Source organism: Filicampus tigris, chromosome 5, assembly GCF_054856515.1.
Source record: "Filicampus tigris isolate MCC_2025a chromosome 5, RoL_Ftig_1.0, whole genome shotgun sequence".
NCBI lineage: Eukaryota > Metazoa > Chordata > Actinopteri > Syngnathiformes > Syngnathidae > Filicampus > Filicampus tigris.
This window is the reverse complement of record NC_141221.1, coordinates 11,383,271-11,408,386: the sequence shown is the minus strand read 5'-3', so window position 1 is coordinate 11,408,386 and position 25,116 is coordinate 11,383,271. Positions and strand designations below refer to the sequence as shown.

Below are 25,116 nucleotides of genomic sequence, written 5' to 3'. Positions count from 1 at the left end.
CAACAATGACACAGTATATAGAAATCAATTTAACTGTGACGAATAATCTTCCCGTCCGGTGGAGGTGTCCAAATGGTGAGCACATCTGAAGTCTATATATTCCATGATATGTATTGTGGTCATGTGTTCTAGTTAGGAAGACGCCTTGCCGCTCTCTACTCCTTAAAACATACTTTGAAAGTGTTCTTATCAGTTATGAGTAATCCTCCATGCATGCCATTAACAAAAGAGCCACATACTGGCAAAGGGACTTAATTTGATTTCATGTCTGATTTTGGTGCAATCAGCTCATTTGGAGAGGGAGATGATTAGACAAGAGACAAAACAATCCCATTCTTTAAATCCAAAAAGGCTAGAATCATAATGGGCGAATGACAAAAGATTTGAGCTGAAGCTTAGAATCCATTAGTAGTGTTCAATCTAAATCCAGCATTTTGCCTGTTTAAAACATCTTTTAAATAGAGATTCTACTTTTGTGTTATCATCAAATACAGCAGGTAGAACATTGAATAAAGTGTTTGGACCACCCGTCTTTCATCAAGTTTCTTGGTCATTTTAAATGCCTGATACAACGAAAAGTATATTTGTTTAGACAAATATAATGATGACTAAAACAAAAGATCCTATAAGAGTTTAATTTAAAGTCTGACATCTAGTCATTTCCGATGGTTTTCTTGATGATAATCAAAATCACTTAAATTCTTACAGCAATAGCTTTGGCACTGAGCTGCCAAAAATAGTGATTTTATACATTCCATGTTTTCTTTTCAGTCTGTTGGTCACATGAAACACGCGTTCTGGTCCATAAATCACTGAGTGGTTGACGTCCTGAAAATATTACAGCAATGCTAATGGAATATAAACACAAGTAGGGTTCTGAGGTCTTCAGACTCGTGTCTTTAATCTCCAAGCGGTCACGAATTTTGACAGTTGCCCCAAAATTCAGTTGAAAAATTCTGTTGTCAGGATGTGTGACCTCTGGTTTTAAAGCAGTTAGGGATTCAAAGGCAGGTTTGGCTTCCATGCTGTGTCCTAATTTTTAACAGTGGTTACAAAATTGAGTAAAAATTCAAATGTAAGAATGTGTTGATATCGGGTTTTAAAACAGTCGGAGTTTCAAAGTGGGATTTGAAAGCTGACTTTAACTTCCAGGCAGTGTGCCCATTTTTAACATCCATCCATCCATTATGTAATACCGCTTATCCTCACAAGGGTCGCGGGGAGTGCTGGAGCCTATCCCAGCAGTCCTCGGGCAGTAGGCGTGGGACACCCTGAATTGGTTGCCAGCCAATCACAGGGCACACAGAGACAAACATCCGCACTCACAATCACACCGAGGGGCAATTTCGAGTGTCCAATTAACCTACCAAGCGTGTTTTTGGAATGTGGGAGGAAACCGGAGTACCCGGAGAAAACCCACGCAGGCACGGGGAGAACATGCAAACTCCACACAGGTAGCCCGTGGCCGGGATCGAACCCACGACCTCTGAACTGTGAGGCGGACGTGCTAACCAGTCGACCACTGTGCCGCCCCCATTTTTAACAGTGGCTATAAATTTGAGTCAAAATGTTCATTTATGAAATTGTCACAGCACAGGAATTGATCCCAAAACTCCTGTGTCGAAAGTCAGGTGTGCAACCCACTGAGCCATGGTGACTGCTGCAGTACCTAATCAGTAGGGTTTTCAAAGCTACGTTTAAGGTTTCAAAGTCATGCAAAGAGTTCAAAGTGAACATGGTGAAGCAACATGTAACTGTTATGCTGCTTGCAAATGGAATAAGCTGCCAACAGAAGTGAAGTCAGCCCCAAGTGAAAATCTAGGTTAAAACCTTTTTTTTTTAAACATGAGTTTGAATGATTGAATTGATAGATTAGAATAACAAGTTCCTTAATGGCATCACTGCTAAACATTGTGCAATAATTCAGAGTAAACAGTCTTGCACTGGTTCAAACATCATCTTTTGGTAATCCCCCCGCCCCAGCATTTAACAGAATTTCTGACTGTGATCATCAGTTAACAGATGTATTTGAATTAGCTGACAAATCTTTGGCAAACAAACGATGCCAGTGTTGTTTTATTTGATCCCCCGCCCCCGCATTGTTTTATAAATTGATTTATTTTGCCAGGAATATCAGATGTCTCATTTAACTATCATCTCCAAGTTGGATAATTAACCATCCCAAGTAACCTTATAAAAACATTAGCTGCCTTTGCATATGAAATAGAACAGCTCCTAAATAGTGGAAACATATGGTTGGGGATTTTTTAATGTGAAAAATCCGAATGGAATACTACCAAGGTGAGCAAAGTTGAATGTGCAATGTAGAGAAAGTTAAAAAAGAAAAAAAGAGAATGGAGATACACAGGGAGATAGCATTTTTTCAATTTCTTCACTACATCTCGAAAATTTATTTCTTTCCATTCTTATTGGAACCCATTAATCTCTCCCTTCCACCTACACTTTCCTTCACGCACACATGCACACACATTATCTCATGACGAGTCCCCCCAATTTTTATTACATACATTGTACTTTACTGTATTCCATGTCAGGAAATAACTTAAAATATTAGAGGTGGATTCAAACTGAAATTAAACGGATTGCACCGATTTACATTAAAATAACATAACGTTGATGATACAGGTTAGTCAGGAGTAATGTGTCAAAATGTCTTGAAAGCTGAACAAAATACAATATTATAACAATTGTTTTACTAAAATCCAATTACAGTTACTGTGATTTTATTCTATATAGTGTACTGTATTGCAACGGGAATCTTGTCATTTCTGTGCAGTTGAAAAATGTCAGCCGATATTCTGATCATTTATTTATATTGCTTTATTTGTTTTAATGCTGGTGGAGACAAATGTTATACTACTTTCATAATAACGTGTTCCTATCATATAATTTAGTAAACTGAACATAATTTTATTGATGAAAGAACCTGTAAAATACAAAAAAAATAGCATTAAAAATGATTGTAACCTTCAATAAATTAATATTTTACAACACAAAATTATATATTTTGTATTTTGATTCATTTAACTAAACTAAATGTCACAAAAGCTCAAATCTGCTAATTGAAAAATTCAGAGCAACAATAACAATAATTAGCATCGGCAAATACCTCCAGTGTGTGCTGTGAAAGCTTTTGTGTAATAAAAAAAGAAAAAAAAAGTACGTAGTCAAGTACGAGTGAAAGTAGGCAATCATATCTCAGTGGCGATGACGTCATCGTAGGTCTGCAACCCTGAGCTATACTTGAGATCCAGGCCCAGCTCCGCCCGGGCCTCCAGCTCAGCAGTCAGCTCCTTCATGAGCCGCTCCAAGTCCTGGTTCTTCTTGTGCACCTGCAGGTAGTTGATCTGGAGCTGCTTCTGGTACTTGATGACCTTGTCCTTCTCCTTGTTCCACGTGCGCCTCTCCTGGTCAAAAGTGGTTGCCAGTCTCTCCTGAGCCGCCTTCTCCTCACTGAGCTGCCGCTTTAGTCTCTGCACTTCTTTCTGGAGGAGTTCTGTGGACGCTTGCCCCTCAGGCTCCTCTTTCTGCTTGTGGACGGTGGCGACTCGCTCTGTGGCTTGCGTGTGGCCGCAAGGATCAGGTTGTGAAGCGTGTTGATGGGGCTTCTGGTCTTTGGCCTTTCCCTCGAAGTCTTTTTCCAGTTTGCCCACTTTTTCTCTCAGCAGGTCGGCTTCATTCTTCTTGCGCTGGAGCTCATTTTGGCATACCTAAATTGGGAAAGAACAGACTTAATGAGAAATGATTTGTTCCATGACCATGCTTCTACTTAAAAAAAAATAATTTTGAATCATATTTCCCAATCGAATTAAATGGAATACAATTTGTTTTAGCTTCCCAACCAAATTTATGTCAGATAGCAAATTCATGTTTTTATTATAACCAGGGTTGTAATAGTTTGAGATTTTTCATTATAGTTAGTTTATATTTCATTTTGACTTTTGTTTTTAAAATTCAGTTACCGGTACGTTCAATTAGTTTTTAGAGCAACTTTGTTAGTTTTTATTTTTTTGATAATGCTTCATTTTAGTTAATTTTTTTATTCCTTTTAGTTTTTTAATAAATAGAGTATTTTTTAGACTGCAAGATAAAAAAAAAAAGTCACCAAATATTGTGTAGTAAGGTAAACTACAATTCTCAAACAACTGACCTTCCTTCTTCTGTAGCTACCGATGTACGGTAATACCGAAATAAATGCATTTAAAATGAACCTTAAAAGCTCATGCATGATATTATTTGACCAAAATGAAAATCATTTTTGCTATAATTATAGTTAGTTTTATAATCCAAATACAGTTTAAATTAATTTTCTTTTTTTTAAGCATTTTTGTTTTGATTTAATTTTGTTAATGCATTTTTTTTTTTTCAATTTTAGTTTTAGTTATTTCGTTAATTTTCATGAACTATAAAAACCTTGATTTTTTTTTTTTTAAACAATAAGAGCCTATGGTTAAATAAATCCTTCATATAAATTGCCACGATAGGAAACTTTATTTATTAAGGCATAATCCTGCTCACTAACAAACAAATGTGTAGAAATTAATACTCTCAAAGAGTGTCAATCAAAACTGGGCATTACTGAGCTTTATCAAGCACTTGTGAAAAGTATTTATCTGCATGTGTTGCAAGTGAATTATTGATCGTGCTTGAATAAACATTGACTTCAAGTGCACCTACAGCAACTTGGCATTCTTACGCAGTAGTTTATCTTACATTGTAAGAGATAATGAGTCATTCTCTGTTTGAAGTTGAACCTGAGCGTGTAATGGCATTCCAATGGAACCTAACCTCAACTTCGATGGCGCGGGAGCGTAGCCTGTCGCCGCCGTCTTTGTTCTCCTTCTCCAGCATCTCTGCCTTGGCTGTGATTTCCTTCAGCTGTGCCCTCAGGCTGACTATTTCATTGAGCTTGTGGCTGACGTCCTCCTGGCTGTCTCGCAGCTGCTTCTTCAGAAGGGAGATCTCGCCTGCTTTCTGGCACACCTAGATTGGGACACAAAGATCACAGTGTCTTCTCTTGTATGTGTTGTACCCTACTGGGACTGTTCAAGTAGAAGCAAATGTTCCACTTTTGGAGACAGAAACATATTTTTGTTATTCACCACTTGATGAAATTTTGATAGCTTTCTCTTCATTATACCCCGTGTTGGATTTTTGAATGGATAGGATATTTCCTCTTCTGACAGGATCCTGGGAAAAATTACCATTGCCCATAGGGAACATACTTATGTGATCGCATTTTCTATCCCCTTCAACAATTTCACGCCAAAAGCTCCTCGTTCTTTCAATAGGTGGACTATATTAAAGTCTATGTAACGTGAAGATAGTCTTCTAAATTTGACACACCACAGAAAGGATGTTGTCGACAACCCTGACACATTTAAATTATTTTAAAAAATCATCAAGTATACCAAATGAGGCTTTAAAATCATGCAAAATCAAGCCTGTCTGTTCTCAAAAGCTGTGGGCGTGTCCACTGAAAGTGGGGAACCACAGACCGTTTATTCATGGAGGCTACGTCGTCTACCGGCTTTCTTTTGCCTACATATGCGTGAAATTGTGGTCCCCAGCAATTTAGTGGACCCTGTTCTGAGACCACTAATTGCACATCTAATATGTATTGTAATATTATTTTGATTCTTTTCTCTTATATACAGTACACTCAAAAAACAGTTGGGTTAAAAAAATAACACAATTTGGCATCAAAAATGGACTTGGGTCAATTTGTACAAAACAATTTAGGAAGGTGGGTCAAACTAACCCAGTGTGGATCAGTCCATTTTTGACCCAAAACTGTTTGAAGAGTGTACAAATAACTTGGCCCATCCGTCTGTTTTAAGAAATAAAATGAAACATTTGGCCACCCCTGTGGCAACAGATGACGAGAGCCGTAAAAAGTCAATGAAGTTGCCTTTTCTGAGGAAACTCAGCAGATGTGCACATTTTTGCAGGTGCTCTCCACTGCTGTATTCTTTACCAACAAGCTCTCACTAGATTTTAATTGAAAATTGTATGTGAAATAAAGCACTATATTATGTTTCACGCTGAGTTTTCACAATTAAGAAGACTCTTGTTATATTATGGTGATTCTTCTAATTATTCACATTTGTCAGGGTTGGTAACAACACTCTTATTCTACAGTGTGTGGTGTGTCAAATTTACAAGATGTGTTTTATTTCACTTAATAGAAACTTAATAAAAAAAGGTCCTGTAATGGCCTGATGACTTCACAACCGTGTCACACCTCCCACTGAGTTTCCTCAAGCGTTGGAGCGAGTTGCGTGCTCTCCTCCTCATAGGCTCTTAGTCTTCGCTCGATGAGCTCCCTCTCTTGGCTTAGCTTTGCCAGATCGCCCTTGAGTCTCTCGTTTTCTGCCTGTATAAGATGCAAACCTGGATTAGCAAGAGTGCAACCTTTTAGTCCAACCTGTGACTCGGTAGCAAGGGATTGAGGTGGTCTGACCTGGAGTTGGTTGACCTGCAGCTGAAGTGCTTGCTGGCTATTTGCGGCCATCTGCGAGGCTTGTTGTAACGTCGCGCAGCATCGGTGATTCAACTCTTGCATCTCGTCAGCGCAATACTTTTGTCTTTCCTCAAATAACTTGCAGGTGGCCGCTTCCTTCACCTCATAGCTCACCTGTTGTTGTTTTAATGGGAGAAACCTCAGCAGGGATGTTTACAATGATACTAAATCAGTCTTTTCTTCTGACCCCTTAAAGAAATGCCAATTCGGCTTGACAGCTTTTTATCTAAAAAAGGTGAGCTACCATATTTTACAATGATTTAAATGATTTTTTTTTTTTTAAAGTGCTCTATAAATCAAGTAGAGTTTACACTTGAGCTTGATGCCTAAAGGCCTCTGCACATCAATCTGACGTCGGCCGTCAGAAAGTCAGTACACATCGTCGTAAAGTCAGAGCTGTTGTCGGGCCATCTGGGGGGGCGTGTTCGGCCGATTCAACATGTAGAATCGGGGCTGTCGGGACAAATGATTGCTATGATTGGCTGTTAGCTAGCGAATCAGTACGCTGCACAAGAATGGGAAGTGACGGAAGCGGACAAACGATGAAAATGGAAGCTATTCTTCAAGCACTATATCAACTTTGCTCATTTTTCACATCTCCTCTATTCAAATAATGGCTTGTTTGACAGAAGAGCGCGAAGACTAATTAATCACTGAAATTCAGGAAAGACTGCCGTTATTCGACATCACCGTCAAAGGCTATGCCGATCCAGTGATGAAAGGCAAACTATGGGAAGCTATCGAGATGCAATTGGTTATACCAGGTAGGATTTATTTTTATACTTGGCATGCGCATAAGGACCGGAGTGTGTTTGTCTGTCATTTTCTGGTCTGATGTGCCGACCTCGCGGCTGACGCAACAGTGGGCCACAACGGCCAACATCGGATTGGTGTGTAGAGGCCTTAAAACAACTGTCACGTCTACAATTATGTTTCGTATATGGCATTCTTGTGTTAAAATGTGGGTGTTATTTTGTTTTAGTGGTTAAACAGTAAGTATTGTTCAGTACACTATGGAATGCATTTTTGAGTGTTTTCATTCTAAAATGTCCATACTGTCTAACTTTTACATTTCTGTGGCATATTGGTTTAAGTACAATACAGTTCGTTTGTCGCGAGATGGAACATAAGAAACACCTGACTGGTCAACAGAGAAATCTTACAATTGAATGTAAGGATGGAATTGGAAGAAAACAGAAGACGACATTTGAAGAATAATGTGGGTTACGACGAAAAGAGCAATTTATGCCATTCATGTTGATCGATAATTTCAGCACATAGTATGGTTTACATTTATTTTCAATATATATTTACTTCAATTTTCAAAGACAAAAATTACACACCATCTCTCAAGCATGAGACAGGCCCTAAAATGAATCACTACCATTTGATTTTTTTTTCTGAGTGATTCACTGGAAGGTTTGCTTTTGTGATAGAAAAGTGTCTGCTCAGATGAAGAGGAAAGTTTATAAGACAGGGGCAAGGCCCGCCATGTTGTATCGATTAGAGACAGTTACAGAAAGCAGAGCTGGATGTGGCAGATTTGAAGATGTTGAAGTTTTTCTTTAGGAATGACCAGGTCAGATAGGATTAGAAAAGAGCTCATCAGATGGACAGCCAAGATTAGATGTTTTGGGGCCAAAGTTAGAGGGAGCAGACTTGGATGGTTTCGAAATGTCTAGACGAGAGATTGTGAGTATACTGGTAAAGGGTGATGAGGTTGGAGCTACCAGGTAAGAGAGCGAGAGGAAGACCTAAGGGAAGATTGATAGTCGTGAGGGAAGACATGAGTGCAGTTAGGATTAGAGAGGCGGTTGCAGTAAAAGTGCGAGTGTGAAAAAGTAGGTAGTTGTGCACTTTTGCACACTTTTTGTCATTGAGGTGACATGAGAGCTAAGTACTTACCTGTAACTCTTGCAGTTCATTTTCTCTCTCTAGTAGTCGTTGTTCCAATGTTTCAATCAGTGACTCATCTGTCGTCAGAGGGGACCGACTCCCTCCCACAGTTTCAGAGAGACGTTTCGGACGATCCGAAGATAGCGGGGAGCCACCGTCGCTGTGAGCCTCTAATGACAAGCCCCCTGCGCTCAAACCAGCCCTATAGCCACCGTCTCGACTACCGCTGTTCACCCAAGGGGACAAATTGGGCTGAGCTCCCTTGAGGAGGCAGTTGGCAGGAGTGGAGCTCCTATCGCTGTGACTGACAAGGCCTGTGGAAGCACTTAGGCTACCGCTGGTGCTGTGGGTGGGGACGCTTGACATGGAGTTGCGGCCAGAGTCTGACAGATTCCCTGAAAGGAAAGGTGGGGATTAATCATTGAAAGGTTGTTTGGCATTTAACCCACATCATAACATTTTGAAGTTTATCAATGTAGTTTAGATGTAGACCAGAGGATGTGTCTCGCTTGTGTCGGATGTCTGGACTCTTTGATTTGTCCAGTTGGCTGAGGATGTGGTCCAGGCTGTTGCGCTGTGCCTCTGTGGAGGATACACTCCTGGAAATTAAAGGCTTGTATGCACTGGATCGGACCAGCGACTTCTCAGCAGTGGTCTAGAAGAGTGAAATGACACGCTGTCAGAAATGCTCTGCCTGCCTCCCGCCCCCTTTTTTTTTCATAGTCACTAACTCCTTTTAGCTGACAGCCTTACAAAATGCAAGTCATTCCATGCCTCATAGAGCTGAGGATGTGTCACAAGGCAAAACCGAAAATCCCAGCAACTAACTTTCCTCAGATTCTGGCATAATATCCACCCATTCATCCATCCACCCATCCATCCATTCATCCTCTCCAAGGCCACAGGGAAGCTGAAAAACGTGGAGCCAATCCTAACTGACTTAGGATGCACTTAAATGAAATTCACACCAAGTCTAGATCTACTTAACCACTCTATTTTCATGCTCTCCAGTGCAAGTCTGGCACGAGGCGCAGTCTAAATCTGTGCATGGGCGGGCTAGACTAAGTTTTAGTATTTTCGTAGACGCATGCAAACCGCGACAGCGTGGTGCATTTTAAAGAAAAGGTATTTTGCAGTTAAAGCAGTCTCTCTCATCCCTTTAAGTACTGCATGCAAGAAGGGCGCTAATAGTCCTTGGCTTGACTCTTGTGGCAGGTCGAGGCACACAAAGTATCTTCATAAGGAACTGCAGGCAGACTTGTACAGGCGGATGAGGAAGTTAGCCAGTGAGATCACAGAGCTGTGAAGTGGGCACCTGTAGACCACCATCTTCCCAGAGCGCATGTTTCCGTTAATATTTGGGTGTTTAGAACGTGTTAGTTTTACATTATTTCCAGTGAGAAAATTGCTTCAGTGTTACACTGTTTGCATGATTCACATGTAGTCTGACTTTTTAAAACAGATTAATCATGAAACTGAAGTTCCACTTTACTTGAATATACATACTATGCCAGAAGTTGGCTCCTTTGAACCTTTGAATCCCCTTCATCAGTCTACAGTATGCGTAAGTTCAGATTTTTGATTTAAGTAAGCAATTCCATGCTTTCCGTGCTTCACTGGCCTGACTTCTGAGCATGCAGCGTGGGTCCAGTTCTCACTCAGTAATGATGTCAATGTGAGTGTGAGTGTTTGTCTGTCCCCACTGTACTGTATATGCTATATCTGTCACTAACTGGAAATGAGTCTTTTCCCCTGAAGTCATCTGGGATAGGCTACCTATACAGAATCAGAAAATGGATGGCTGGAACGAATACTGCAATGCAGTGAACGTAAGCTTTACTGACGATGTATTAAACATATGCAGTCCTATAAAGCTTAGCGCTAACCATGAACAGCGGTCTTGTGTAAACAATCCTTTCCTATCCCAAATACGTTTCTGAATTATGAACTACCTCACTCCTCAAGTTAGCATTGCACTGTACCACACGCTGGCATATTAAACAGGCAGAGAAAACGTTGGATTCTGAAGAACGCCACAGTCCCTCTCGATCTGTATTGTTCAAGAAAGACACAAGTGGTACCATGCAGTACCTCCCTTCCTTTTTCTGCCCCTCTCTCCTCCATTCTGTATCCCACACCACCCACCGCTCATTTGCTGCCACCGGGAAGATGAATAGCCCTTTACTGGGTTGTTAATAATATGGGATGCTGAGGTAAAGAGGGTACGCTTGTGAGCTCAGCATTCCTCCTCAGCGACTACATGACTGGGATATGGGATGCCTTTTTTGATTTGAAAAAATAAATCTCTCTCCCTATCCACCAAGCTCTATTGGATCCTGATCTATCTCCCATTTCTGCTTCCTACGTCCTACACGTTGGCCTTGGGGCCCTGAGGCATATAAAGCTTTTAGAGAAGGTCATTTCACCTCCTTATTCTCAGCACACTCAAGTCTCTTCCCTGAGTAGATCAAGGTTATTCATTTGGAAAGAGGTAATTATGAAAATGGTGAGGTTCACAAGTGAGAACTGTCCACTACCTGCTGTGAGACTTCTATCTTAAACGTTGTGGGGAGTTTTTTCTTTCTTTCTTTCTTGCTTGCTTTCTTTCTTTCTTTCTTTCTTTCTTTTTAGGAGTACACTCATGAAGACTGACTCTTTAATAGAGCATAATGGAGCACTGTGAACTCAGATCCGAAGGCAAAACTACATTCTGTCAATCATACAATACAAGTGAGCTGCTGCTCTACAATTTGAAACATACCATATTTAAAATAATAATAGCCATGCACTTACAATAGCTTCATGGTTATTTACAGTTTTTGGCAAATGTATATTTTTTAAACAAACCCAAGCAATAAATTGGTTTGTACTCCAATAAGCAAATATCTTATTTATTATACATTAATGTTTTGGTCTTATACAGTAGGTTAGGCTTACATTACGTGCAAATGAACAATGAATTAATATGAAACACAGTTTATTTATCCACTTCAGCAAGAGTTGTTAACTTATTAAAAACTTTGACTTGCAATCTTTGAAGCGTTCAAGCACAGTACGACAACCTCACAAAATTTCTACCAAACAAGCGTTGAATAAACAAAAGTCGGTGAGTCATAGGTGAGACTATAACAATAATACAAACCAATCTGTGGCTTCATCACTTCATCATTTCAAATTTCATGAAAAATTGGTATGCCAACATGTGGACTGCACTTTTTAAAAGGGAATATGTTAAATGCAGCCCCACTAGTCTAAACACAGTATTCTGATTAATGTGTTTGTGGAATGTGAATACAGCAGCAAAATCCTCCCATTTTATCCATTTTAGGGGTTGGTCATTTTGCTACATGCTGTCGACCGAATCACAGGTGCGCAGGGCTCAGGTAATGACGATCACAGCTCACATGTTTTCTGAGTTTGGTCATGTGACGTACGGAAGGTGATTGGTCGTTACCAGAGACTTGAGCAACTGTGATGTTATTTTCAGTTGACAGCAACTATTACGTTGATGAACGCTGTGTCTATGTTGCCGGGCGCATCATCCGCTTGAACAAATAAATTCCACCACAGTTATGAACATTTGCCAAGTAAATGCACTTTGTTTAATAATGACAATAAAAGCACTCTTCCTCTTACCCCATCAGTCCCTGACATGAGCATCAGTTTCGGTCGCTCGTCAGATTTCTCCTCTCCGTTACGTCCGCTGATGCAGTCTTCCATTGAGCCTCCTTTGTAGTGCGCTGGCCTCGGTTTTTGGCTCACCTTATGTAAAGCACAATCATTTTTAGCAGAGGTGGTCATTTTACTAAAGTTTGCCAGGCTGTCATCCGTCAGCAGCCTGGGTACCCGTCCGTCGTCTGTCAATCAAACTGTAATCGTCTGTCGGTCAGTCTGTCATATTATTTTAATCGCACTTCCGTCAGTAATCATCAAAGGTCCGCCAGTCCGTCTATCATCAGTCCGAAAAAAAAGGTCAGTTTGATGAAAATTCCATCCATCCATCCAACTATTATCTGATCCGATTTGATTAAAATGGTAAATGGAGTGCACTACGTATGTCATAATATGTCGGCTTGCTTCTCAATTGCTTCTCAAACAGCTCTACATTTACACTGCTTTTTTACTTTAAAGTTTTGCTTACCTTAACCAGAATCCTGTGTCAAATTGTTGCCAAAGGTACAATTCTGGTGGATTAAAATGCTTCCTAGTACTTGTGAAAACTGAAATAGATTAGCAAATTCCAATAAAATAATGTTTTTTTTCTTTGAATTTGTCTTCTTTTTCTTCTTCTTTTCTTCTTCTGGCTTTTAGCGGTTGCAAACAGTTGCAAACGTGCATTACTGCCACCTTCTGAAATGGAGTGTGGGCCGGCAAACTACCATTTCACAACCTCCTAACCTCACTCTTTCCAAACATAAAAATAGAAATGCAAAACTTAGCTCACAAGAACTTCTCTGTAAAACTGTCTTTGTATTGAAAGCAACCTCATTATACTACTTAGTCATCTTGAGAAACTGATGATTCTCTCTTTGGTGCATACAGCCACCTCATGTACATAAATAGTCAATGCAGTCTGGGTCACGTCCCCGTCTCTCTTCAGCAAAACAGACGTCAGTCAAAAATGGACTGTGAGGTCCGTTCGGACTTGACCCGTCAGTGATGATTACACAGATGGACGAAAATCCACTTCCGTCTGTGCTTATTCTGTCTTTTTTTTTTCTTTTTTTTTTAAGTTTCCCGTCTAACGTTAGCAAAACGGGCATCCATCATTGACGGACAGACGGGCCGGTCCGTCGGTCAGACGGAATGCCCACATCTGATCTTTATGTCTTTATCTGACAGAATATCATGTATGTGCCATTCAAGAGCAGATAAGCCCACCTTGATGTAAAAAAAGTCCTCGCTTCGTCCTGAACGGGAGTGCGAGAGACCTTTAGGAAGATGGGCGGGGGAGGAGGAGGCCTGGGTGAAGCTACACTTCAGTAAGCCATCGAGGCTGCAACCACCATTGCGTCTAGGCTGATTTGTTCTGTTTTTCAACCTCAACTCTGATGCCTTGCAGTGTTTGCTGTTGAGTTCGTCATTGGTGATGAGGCTGCTGACGCTCCCCATGTTCCCGCAGGCGAATGAAGGGGTGATTCAGATCATGACCCCCCAGAGAAGTTCATCTGCAACATAGCACGTTGAAATGAAAGATGTAAACTCACTTTTGTCTCATAAAATTGATGCCGGCGCTTCCCGTTTGGTGAAGAAGCGACATCTGGAGCAGGTGTGCTTTCATTTACAAAGTAAACACAATGGAATTAAAAAAAAGAAGCCTATGTTGGCTCCATGCCCAGCTTTGTGTGTCTAGATTTATGGCTTAACCGTTGGATTGGACTCAAAAGGCCTTTGTGCTCTACTATTGCACAAATTAGGATATTGACCGACCACTTGCAAATGTTTGATTAATATGTCATTTTAATAAATAAAACATGCATTTATTCTTGATGTTTACATTGTCACTTGTAATTTACCATGAATAATTTCACAGCAGTGCAAGCGATGCTGTCCATCCACAGTAAAAGACAATGAGGCCCCAGATGTAGTGTGACATGATCTGACCCACAGTGGAGTGGAGAGTGGTGGCTGGCTATCAGGCTCAGAGGCACCCCCTTAACCAGCTGGTCCTCAGCCTCGCACCACTTTATAATGACCACGGCAACAAAAGCTTGGACTAAAGTGTAGTTAATCACATCACATTTGACTTAAAAGGGTCATTTAGGATTACTGGATGCATGGCTGTATTTGTGCTCAGCCACAAGGAACGTTGTAGGCACACCTACAATTTAATGTGACTTGTCCCATACTGCACACACGATGCATGATATACTTGTATAATTGAACATTGAATAGGATCAGAAGCATGATCAAAAACAATATATGCACATAATCTAGAGTATGCATGGAACTAATGCTAATTTTCTTAGTTTTATTGTTATTTTTGGAAACCTGTGCGCCGCTTTACCTTGCATTGCTGAAACACTTAGATTTCTCCTCTAATCTTATTTTATGGGATCTTAAACCACCTCAAACTATAAACACAATAATAAACATCAACTCACACCTTTACATTTGTATATTCCATCATTTTGTATTTTATCACTGTTCACCTCCTGCTATGTAAATTAACACAATGTGTTAATATTTTTCATATTTAAAAAAATATTTTATGAAATATGTATTTAATAAATTATATAGAAACCTAGTGAGCAGATATTTTATATTTGTTTTATTGTTGTCGCTCTTCTGTTATTTAAGGTTTGTTTGGTGCCCAGAAAGGCACGCATTGTATAAATAAATGTACTCTGTATCATCATGATTACCGTATTCTCTGACAGTGTCAATCAAAGCTGTTGTTTTTCTGTCTCACAAAAACAGCTCTTATATTTGTAAAATCATTTCTTTAGTGCAGGTGTACCTAATCTTGTGACCCGGCGCCAGTGTCTTGTTTGATTAGAGTGAAGAGTGAAAGCATGAATAGCGGTGCAAGCGCTGATCAATTTTCATCATAGGAGAAAACAATCAGCAGACACTGCATCACAATGAAATGCAATGAGGAAGAAGATAATGGGAGCATCACAAAAAAACTGCAAGGCAGAGAAAGCTTTACACAAAAAGTTATTACAAGGAAACAAAAGTCTGATTGTTGTGAAAATAAAGGAAAGATATTCCAGAATTTCATCATCTAATCCATAAATCAAGCAGATATTACACAGAGCAAAACAATGGTGTTAACTTTCCATCTCTAAAAGTGTAAACAATCATTGTCATGCATTCGCCCCTATTGTTTTGCTCCAGCTTTCACTATCACGCTAACAGCACTGACATAACACACATTGAAATAGCTTTTTACTTACTAAAGTAAACATCCATCTATAACCAGGCCTCACACGAGTGATCTGTCCAGTCCTGCATGTGGACACCCAACATTCACACATGCACACACACACAAGTATACACGCTCCTGGACACTGAAATGCTACCAGGCCAACAGGGTCTGATAATGTGCAATTGAGGGGTGGGGTCAGCTTTGCATTATAACTGACATGTAAATGGGATTTTGTGTGTGTGTGTGTGTTTGTGTTGGGACCTCCCCCTTTACACCTCCCCACCACTCTCGGGGGAGTAAGTGTACAACATGTGCACCCTCAGAAGCGACGTGTGCCGCGCAAGTGATTAACTCGAGGCCCTCACAAAAGATCCACCCGTGTCCCCCCCCCCCCTCCTTCTTCCCTCCCCGCTGTCACCCAGACACCTCCTGCTTCCCTCAGCCTTGTATGTGCTAACCTCCCCTCCCTCCATCCCTCTGGCCCGCTCTGTGCCCTGCACCCACCCTGAACAAACAAACCTTCAGCTGAAGGAGGGAAAAAAGCGGCTTGCTTCTTTGTGTGTTGAAGTGTGCCGCTCTTTGTGTTGCACTCCTGTTGATATATTCTCCCCAAACGGCCCAGGACCATATTTGAGTGTTAAATAAAGGACTCAACCTCACAATGGAGAAGGAGCTGGAGAGCTTCACTTTTCGGGTGATTTACCACCTTGGTGCCACACATATTCAAACGGGCAAGTGTTTCAGGGAGCGTCCCGCAGGACGACGTTTGAGGTGTTCACCAAAAAAACAACAACAAAGAAATGAAGATATACTGTATGTGATGGTCCCTGAGCGGCGCGGGCAAATCAGGTGTAAATCTAACAGGCCATAGATGTCGCAAGTGGCCTTATATTTTCTCCTTAATGTGAACAAAACAGACAGCTTTGCAACACGTCTGCTGATTGATTGTCGTGGCCATACACAAGGAAATCAATGGGGAAAACATTTGATGACATCATGCTATCTGGGAAGAACATTTTTACGTGCAGGATTTTCACACTCTTAGAATAAGACTCCCTCCTGTTGATGTTTTTTCCTCGACTATAGATACAACTGCACAATCTAATGACAGCCAGTGAGATTTGAGATGGAATGAAAATTGAAATGAAAAATATTCCTTTTGCAAAACATAATACACTAAACTTGGTGGTACACACATACTGAATTTTCCCTCGCTCCCCATCAAATTAAGCAAAGTCTTACTACACTAGTCAACAGCAAATTTTAATCAGAGATGGCTTCATGTGTCCCTAAAAGTATCTTTGACGCTGATTAAAATTTTTTTTTTTAATTTTTTCTGAGCACATCAGGTTTTTGAGATATATTCATCTTTTGTTTTTGTGCACATACTTGTTATGGTGGTAGCCTGAATAACACAAACCTATTTAGTTTGTAAGACTTGGGAATTTAAATAACACTTTGTTTTTTAACCAGGAAAGATGCGTTTTTGGGGTGTAAGCATAGCTAGCTAGCTAACTGCACAAACTAGTGGTAAAGATTATCAAGTGACTCAAAATGGTGCGGAATATATGGTGATAGGAATGAAAGCTCTCAGTTGTTGTGGGGAGGGGTGACTCATGCTGGACGCCCAAGTGCGTTACTGGGTGTCATTATAGTCACGCCCCCAAAAAATTAGGAAAACAGAAATGGTGAGAAAACCTCCACAATTGAGTAGCACAGCTCTTAATCTTTGAAGTCTTTCTAGTGTTTTCATGTTTTCATCAATCACTTTCAAACATGTTTCATGTATTTAAAAACCAAACTCTGAATTCACTTTATAGGCTCATTATATTTTCACTAGCATACAAATGCAAAATTGGTGATTTTTCAGGCACAGTGAGGCCTCCTTCCTTTGCCAGAAGAATAACCACAGCAATTCCAAGAGGGTTTTTACACTTCCTGGTGTTCAACCCCTAAATACTGTAGCAATAATATCATTAAAAACATAAAATTAAATCAAATTCCTTTCCTTTCTAATATAGTAGAGCGATTGCATTGGAGCTCATTAAAGTGTGTGGTTGCCGGCTCACTTGTATGCTTCTATTCACTTTCTCTGTAATGACAGTTTCATTTCACTTTTATGAACATTAAAGTGCTTGGTATTGCATTGAGCAGTTGTCGTGATGCAAGCGCTTAGGTGAGATGGTGAGGGATGGAAGATACAGGTGTTCTTCTTTTATCTGCACAAAAGTATTATCACTTCTTTGTCACGTCTCAGTCCAAGCAGGGGGCTCTCTGTGTGTGCAAAGGGGGTATCATACTTAGCTTTTGAGCACCCGCTGACCCGCCTGACACAAAGCAAGTCCGGTTCACAATGCACCGCCCTGCATGCACACGCACTACCCCCCCCCACCCACACACACACACACACTCATAGACATGGAGCACAGAGCATAGCCAATCGTTTTTACCGCAGCCAGTGGAAGACAGCATTGTGTTACCATGTTGTGAGATTTATACCTGCCTCTCTCACAAAATAACCATGAAACTTTCCACTGTACCTCCACACTGCCAGATGGCACCTCTTTAATTCTCACTGTCTGTATGTTAATTTGGAACAGATGCATGTATAATCTATCTGGTTCACAATGTCTGTTTTTTTAGGTCACTCTCGGCCATAGTATTGTTCTTTGGGTCGGGATTTATGAAGCTTTAGTAACTTACAAATGTGGCTGATGCACTTTTACTAAACTGTGATTTCACTGCTGCCACCAAAGATATGGTTTTATCATGAGAGGTTGTCTGTTTCTTGTTTGTCTGCAAATGAATCCCTAAAGGGGCATTATACAATACATCGACCTGATCTTCCTAGAATGTTCCCGTTGAAATATTGTCAGCATGGAACTCGCCGGTTTATTTGTTTGTGAATCTTCCATATAACAGTAGGGTGCAATTTTCTGTGCGTAAAGAGCAAAATCACCCCAAACATTTTTTTCAAGAATGTGTTCCCAGCAGGCCCACTAGTTGAAACACAGCATTCTGATTAATATCGCGTTTGTGGAATATGAGTTAAGCGGCAAAATCCACCCCTTTTTAGCCATCTCATGGGGCGGCCATTTTGTCACTTCTGTCGACTGAAAATGACATCACAACCGCTCAGGGCTCAGGTAACGACCAATCACGGCTCAGCTTCAAAAAACAGGTCAGCCGTGATTGGTTGTTACCTGAGCCTTGAGCAGTTGTGATTGACATTTTCATGTCGACAGAGGTGACAAAATGGCCGCCCCGACAGATGGCTAAAAACGGGCGGATTAACTATGAAAGCAATATTTATTAGAATGTCTTGTTTCAATGAGTGGCAAACATATTCTTGAAAAAAATATGTTTGGTTTGACTTCCCCTTTAAGTAAGATATTGTTACATTTTGTTACTTTGGATCTCGAACAATATCTTGATACGGAACGTCTAAAATCATTGTTTTTTCATTGACTGACCATTTTTCCTTTTGAATAGTTACATAAGGGATGGACATACAGTATTCATTGATTAATTGAAGGTTAAGTATGAATCAAGTTAAAATGATTGTTGATTCATCGTGTATTGAAACAACTGAAGTAAAACGGATTGCACTACTACTACTACTGTGGACTCACACTCAATGAGTTTGCTGTGTAAAAGAATACAATATAACATCAACCTTTGGGGTGGGTGGTGGTTTTAGCCAATCCTTGTGGCCTATCCGCCCCGTAGGCTTGAGGTGCACTTGAGCGTTTTGGCAGGGCTGGAATGCACGGACGGGTTTCTGGGTCTCTGGCGGTTCCTTGGTGCAGGGGTCTCAATTGACTTCTGCATCTTGGGGCTTTCCCTATCTTGGGGGCGGGATGGGCTGAGCACCGATTATCCTGTTCAGGGTCGCGGGCAGCTGGAGCCTATCCCAGCTGACTTTGGGCAAATAGCAGCCCACAACCTGGACTGCTCACCAGTCAGTCACAGCTATAGACGGACAACCATTCACACCATCACAGACCAGTTCCAAACAGCAAATCTATTCCCATTTTGCCTCCATGCATCAGTGTGCATATGATTTACTGGGCATCCGCTGTGAAGTTCGATTGCCTCAATGCAAAAGTCCACACATATTGCTGCCAGCATTATGTAACACATTAGCTAACCGGAATCAATCTGTGTTTCACGTGAAGTAACTGATGATGACTCCCGTGTAATGAAGCAAGCACTCCCCCTTATCATAGTTATGACACGGGGGAAATTAAACTCACAAATTAAACAGGAGCAAGAGGAAGACCAAGAGGCAGAGGAGGATGACGACGACGGGGGACGCTCAGAATGATGGGTTGAATTATTGAGAAGTAATACTCCATCACTTTCTCTGTCATCCACTGCGGCCTGTCAGACACACGCACACACGCGGATGTCCTGATCTGTGTGGCTGGGCTGACTTGCAGGGATGACTAATGTGACCTCCAGCAGCAAATCAAATGGGAATGAAGAGTGGCGTACAGACAGCCATCTATCTTTCCCTGTCACCGCTAACACCGCCACTGACCGCGCATGCACGCACTCACACACGCAAGACCTCACAATGACACCAAATAGCGTCTAATTGGCTAATCCTTTTAGTGCATTGTAAAAGGAGATTGAGCATGAATGGGAGGCTTCGGTGGTGAAGAGCAGAATAGCAGATAGTCATTACGGGCCCCACAGTGACGAGACGGAGTGCCAGACTCGGACTGAAAGAGAAAGACTCGCCTATGAGAGAGATTTATGGTGCGAGAGCGTAACGCTGCATAATAAACTGACGACTGGTACATTGTCCTACATGGTCTTGTCTGTGAAAGGAATTTAGATGCAGAGGATGGGTGTTCTATTTTAATCAAATAGATATCACATCATCTGTGCTCATTGTTGGCCTCCTCTTTGATACCGGGCCAGCTTTTCGTGACGTACCCCCTCTGGTGAAATGAGATTGCCTTCAGATGACGCATTCAAATGAGACAGTGGGTCAACCAAACAATCAAGCGCCTCACACAGTTTGTGCGGCTGGTTAAATACTAATTACGCAATCCTGGCATTTGCATAAGCCTAACAGCTGCAAATGTATAAGGGTAAATGTGCCTTTGATGGGGCCTAAACGGAAACATTTAGAGCGAAATAGATGCTCAGTATGGCAATAAAATAATTGAAATTTCCTTTTAAACAGTCTTTACTTTGGTGCACCCAACACCATGAAATATCTAGAGGTCTCAAATCTATGTCCAGAAAGTCAAAACAGAGAGTTTGGCTTTAGCCACACTGTTGCAGGGTTTTTACTCTCTGGACCTGGAATTGACACCTCTGGAAATATGTTACAAAAGTTTTTGTTGGGCTTTATAGCACACATTTTCCCAAAGACTAAAGCGCCTTTTCTCTCCTGCACTCCATCCACAGGCTGTTGGAACTCTTGAAGATGAAACATAATATCGCATGTTTTGATTCAGTTAACGGCTTCTCGGCTCCATTGGGGACGGCCCGGTGACAACACGGCTGCTGACTGGTGCTTGTCTGAAAGCGCCACTCACAACAACTGCAGTCATTGCAATGGTTGCGATGGGGACAAATCCATTAAAGTTACTTGCCCGCGTGTGTGGCGCGACACGCAGGCAGAGTTGCTGGGCAATGCTGATAAACAAGGGCCTCCTCACTCGCTTTTATATTGATGCACTGGCATTCAGTCATGAGCACAGTATTCTGATTAAATTACTTTTATTGGTTTTATTAAATTCAGAAATTTAAAAAAACAACAACACAGTCCTCAACAGTAGCCTGTCAGATGAGCGGTACACACATCACTGGCGATATTTAATATAACTTCTACAACCCCCTTGAGTGAAGCACCTACGACAGGTACCAAATATGGTTCCATACTTAGAAGAGGATTAACAATGGTAAATGGGCTGTCACTTGTATGTTTGCTATCGTGGTAGCAGAGGCATAGAACTGTACTGCATCGCACTGATGGGCGTTTCCATTACTGTTTTTGGTTAACTTTCAACGTCACAGTATTTTCTTTCCGCACCTGTTGGTCACATCTGAGAAGTATAATGATGGTAAAGGGATTTTTACTACACAGTTGTACTGTATTAGCACCGCACTGGGAAAAAGTAAGGAAAAAAGTTGTATTATTACAGGAAAATAAAAATTCTAATATATTGAGACAGATCTATATATGATTCTTGAATTGGATCTCATTTGATTAAGCAAGTATAGCTAATGTGGGGAGTTTTATGTCTTCTGTAAAAGTTGGCTGCTATGTATTATAAAATATTCATCTCTCTGGCTTTTATTACAGAGTAAAGGCAGCAAATGGATTTTTAGGCGTGGATGTACGAAGTAGTTTTTAAATTACTGCCCGTCTTTTAGCCTTTTTAAAACAACTTACATGCCTTGTTTAATGCAGGCAGTCTTGCATGACTGTCCCTTTGAAGCAGAAATTACACATTTAAAAGAAAAATCCCAAATCAGCATGTAATACACACACATACACACGCACGCACACACAGGGCAAGGGAGTCTGTTTGAAGCATTATATGTGCATAGCGAGGTAGAAGAGAATGAGGCCTTTCCTGGCACGGGGGCCCATTGACCCTGCAAGCTGAGCTGTGAGTGATAAGGTTGTCATTCTGGAGCATAACCATCCTCCCACCTCCTAATCTGCTCACGCTCCATATGTGTGTGGTTGGTCTAATGTGGGAGGAAGAGGACATACAATGAGCTCACTTTTTGGGTGGCGTCAAGATATCTTTATTTTTTAGAACGCCGCTAGAAATATAAGCCTCAAGCGCTACCTGTGCTCGTCTCCAAAATAAAAGCCATTTGACCTTGTATCGGTCAGTACTTCATTACAAGGGGGAAGTCTGCAGGCTTCTCCTTCTTGTGAGGCAGGTTTGCCCAAGTAAGAACATCTGGATGTAATGCTCCTTAAATGGAGATGCTGTTGTATGAGAATGAAAGTTACATACATACAGTAGCTAGCGTGAGGCTGCACGTCACTGACTTAGAGGCTTCACTCATGAGGGGGATGCTCTATTTGGGACAGTTATTTTAAGAAGTGTCTTTCCTCAGTAGGTCGTAACAGCGCCAGTGATGCAGCCTACATTTAGGAAGTGGAATTCCTCTAAAATACAAGGTCCGATTATCAGATGTCTCTTCAAGATTATCTTGTGGTGTGGGGCGTGTTAAATTCATTATTAATTTAATTCATGACCAATCTAATTGGAAAATGGCCGGTTACACGTTCAATATTTCCGATCAAAGATTCTGCATGGTCAACACCAGGTTTGGCCAAGTCAGGGACTTCGTGGCGATTGCGATGGGAAACGGAATGATAGCTAAGTTTGATATAACAGAAGATCAGCCGGTTGTACTGAATGTTTGTATAATGTCTCTCAAAAACCTCAAAGATTTGCTTTCAAACTAGAGCTTGGACCCGCACCCAAAATCAAGATTTACTAGTATTGTTGAAAAAGTTCAGAATTGATTCACATCGTTTGCACTTCCGCCCCCAAAAAACACATCATAGTGCAACAAATCAAACATCCAATTGGATCTAAATGGTAAGTTGAGTGTACTTATACAGCACTTTTACTACACCATACGGTGGGTGACTAAAGCACTTTACAAAGCTCACATTCACTTATATAATTATTTATTGAACTAGAAAATACAGCGGCAGCCACCAGTGTACTGATGGCTCACTGGAGGCAGCCACTTTTAACTCCTAAAACTTCCTAAGGTTTTATTCTTTTAAGTTTAAAATGGCTTACTTTAACCAGGATCCCACTCTGCATTGTTACCAAAGGCAGAATCCGTGTTGGTTCTTGCGCCTATCCTCGTATCATAAGCATCCTATAACTAAGCTAGCTAGCTAACAAGCTGGGGAGACACTCTCTACCGAGCAAACTGCCACTGTTTGTCGCAAAGTGTGACGGACTGAGAGGGAGGTCGGCAGCAAACTATCGACAAAGTTGTTGAAACACTGCCGAGATGGGCTTCGTTGACCGTGCTGCTGAACATTTGATCTGATGCTGATTAGCTGGATAACTATTCACATACCGTTAAACCTCATCCACTTCAGGTATATCGCTTGAAGGAACCAGCTTGCCTCCACAAGACGCATAACTAAATGAACATTTTGAGCTCCCCATTGAAGTGACAACACACGCAACAATATCACAAGTTTCGTTCTGATCCAGGTGCAAAAATTATGATTCGATGTTTGCTTTTTCACACCCACTGGAAGCCTCATTCATAACACCACAGATTCGTGTACAGCTATACTTCTATTTCTTCTACTACTCTTTCTTATTTTTTTGCATTTCCGATCAGTCTATATCCTGTAGCACCATGCTGCCTCCACAGGTCGGTTGCTCATCTGGAGTACATACACATATTGATTTTTTTCTTCATCGTTTGTGAGGTCCCTCACGTTAAAAGAAATCACGTGTGTTCTGTTTTATATACCAGGTGCAATACGTCCTACAAAAACCTGCCACACACCCAATGTTTTGTCAACGACAATGCACAGCAATGTTGGACATGCTTGGACGTGCCTATGCGCCTTGTCACACCCCAATAACGTGTATGTTTTTCACATTGGCTGGCACTTCATTCCACAAATTTTGAACAGAGTTGAACAGCAGTGCAAACTACATGTGTTCCTCTTCTGTTTGACTCAACAAAATGATAAGGACACACTGGGCGCCTCAGAGAATTGTATTGATGGACACCTTAAGGTCACCACTGAAACAACTTCATGATAAAAACAGGTTTGTCCAGTAACGGTTATGTTAGTGATGGGCAAATGTGAGAACGCAAACTCCTCATTCACTCTCTGGACATCCCACACAAGCCAAACTTGTACAAAATTAATTTAAATCAGTATGTGAGCACATTAACTTTGAAGCAAGCAAGTTAAGACAAAGGAGGTCCCCTGAAGTTCGAAGTTGATGGATCTAAAAGTGTAACTTGAACATGTAATATTTGTGGTGACTTACCTGCTCAGCTGCTCTTCACAGTCCCAATCATGGACTGCACTTCCCCAAAATGGTGTGGACGACAGCGGCCGAGGATGATGATGATGTTGGTGTCTTCCTCTGTGCCCCTCTCACCTTCTGTCAACAGCGGACTATGGTGCAATCAGTCCGTCCACTGAACACTCACATTCCTCCATAAAGTCGCTCTGGCTCTCTCTGCCCGCCCCCTCTTTACTGTGCGTCTTTGTAGCCTCCCCCCTGAATTCCCATCTCACTCCGCTCCGTCACTCATCGTCCAAACACCGCTCGACTAAATCCTCCTCCAGCATGTACTTCTCCTCTCTTGTGCTCTCGTTCCACTTTGGTCCCTGACCTCCTAAAAAGCCCATCGGCCCTTAGCTCTTGCATGTGGAGTGGCTGCTTTTTTGTGATTACACAACCCTAGAGTCATACTAATCCATCTAATGTAGCACACGTTACAAGTAGCAATTTAGTGGACAACTGACATTAACAAGGCTAATTTGGGGAAAATTGACCTTTTTTGGTCACAGATCTCCTTGGTGCCTGCCCACCCATCAAGTGTGAATTAAATAGCAAAGTACACACCCGGCCCATATACACTCACAGACTGCCCAACGGCTGTATATGCATCCCTATAACATCACAACAATGGCCCAACGCCAGTTGTAGTTGGTGAATTAAAGTTACAGTCATTGTAATAATGGGCCGTGAGCAATAGATTTTTTGGTCTATTTGATCGTGCTAAAAAAACAGCATGAACCAGGCTGGCTTTGTTG

At 41.3% G+C, this 25,116-nt stretch overlaps 1 protein-coding gene across 2 annotated transcripts; it reads right to left on the bottom strand.

Moving 5' to 3' along the window:
- Positions 1 to 2,309: 2,309 nt before the first annotated feature.
- lzts1 (leucine zipper, putative tumor suppressor 1) lies at positions 2,310 to 24,524 on the bottom strand. Of its 2 annotated transcripts, none has more exons than XM_086032011.1 (9): positions 24,341 to 24,524; positions 13,322 to 13,608; positions 12,077 to 12,202; positions 8,933 to 9,095; positions 8,450 to 8,835; positions 6,485 to 6,658; positions 6,266 to 6,397; positions 4,810 to 5,004; positions 2,310 to 3,731 (listed from the first exon to the last, which is right to left on the bottom strand). In XM_086032011.1, exons 2-9 carry the CDS (start codon positions 13,550 to 13,552, stop codon positions 3,213 to 3,215), a joined length of 1,926 nt encoding a protein of 641 aa, XP_085888137.1. In that variant the 5' UTR covers positions 13,553 to 13,608; positions 24,341 to 24,524; the 3' UTR covers positions 2,310 to 3,212. The 2 variants fall into 2 exon arrangements, with proteins under 2 accessions (XP_085888137.1, XP_085888138.1); XM_086032012.1 differs by lacking the exon at positions 24,341 to 24,524 and adding an exon at positions 15,340 to 15,487.
- Between the last annotated feature and the right edge of the window lie 592 nt (positions 24,525 to 25,116).

Bases quoted from the DNA above. Each gene is read 5' to 3' on its own strand.
- lzts1 (XM_086032011.1), bottom strand. From the start codon at position 13,552: ATGGGGAGCGTCAGCAGCCTCATCACCAATGACGAACTCAACAGCAAA. The intron at 12,203-13,321 runs GTGGGCTTATCT...GCTTTACATAAG, and splicing joins AGGACTTTTTTTACATCAAG to GTGAGCCAAAAACCGAGGCC. The intron at 6,659-8,449 runs GTAAGTACTTAG...AAACAACAACAG, and splicing joins ATGAACTGCAAGAGTTACAG to GTGAGCTATGAGGTGAAGGA.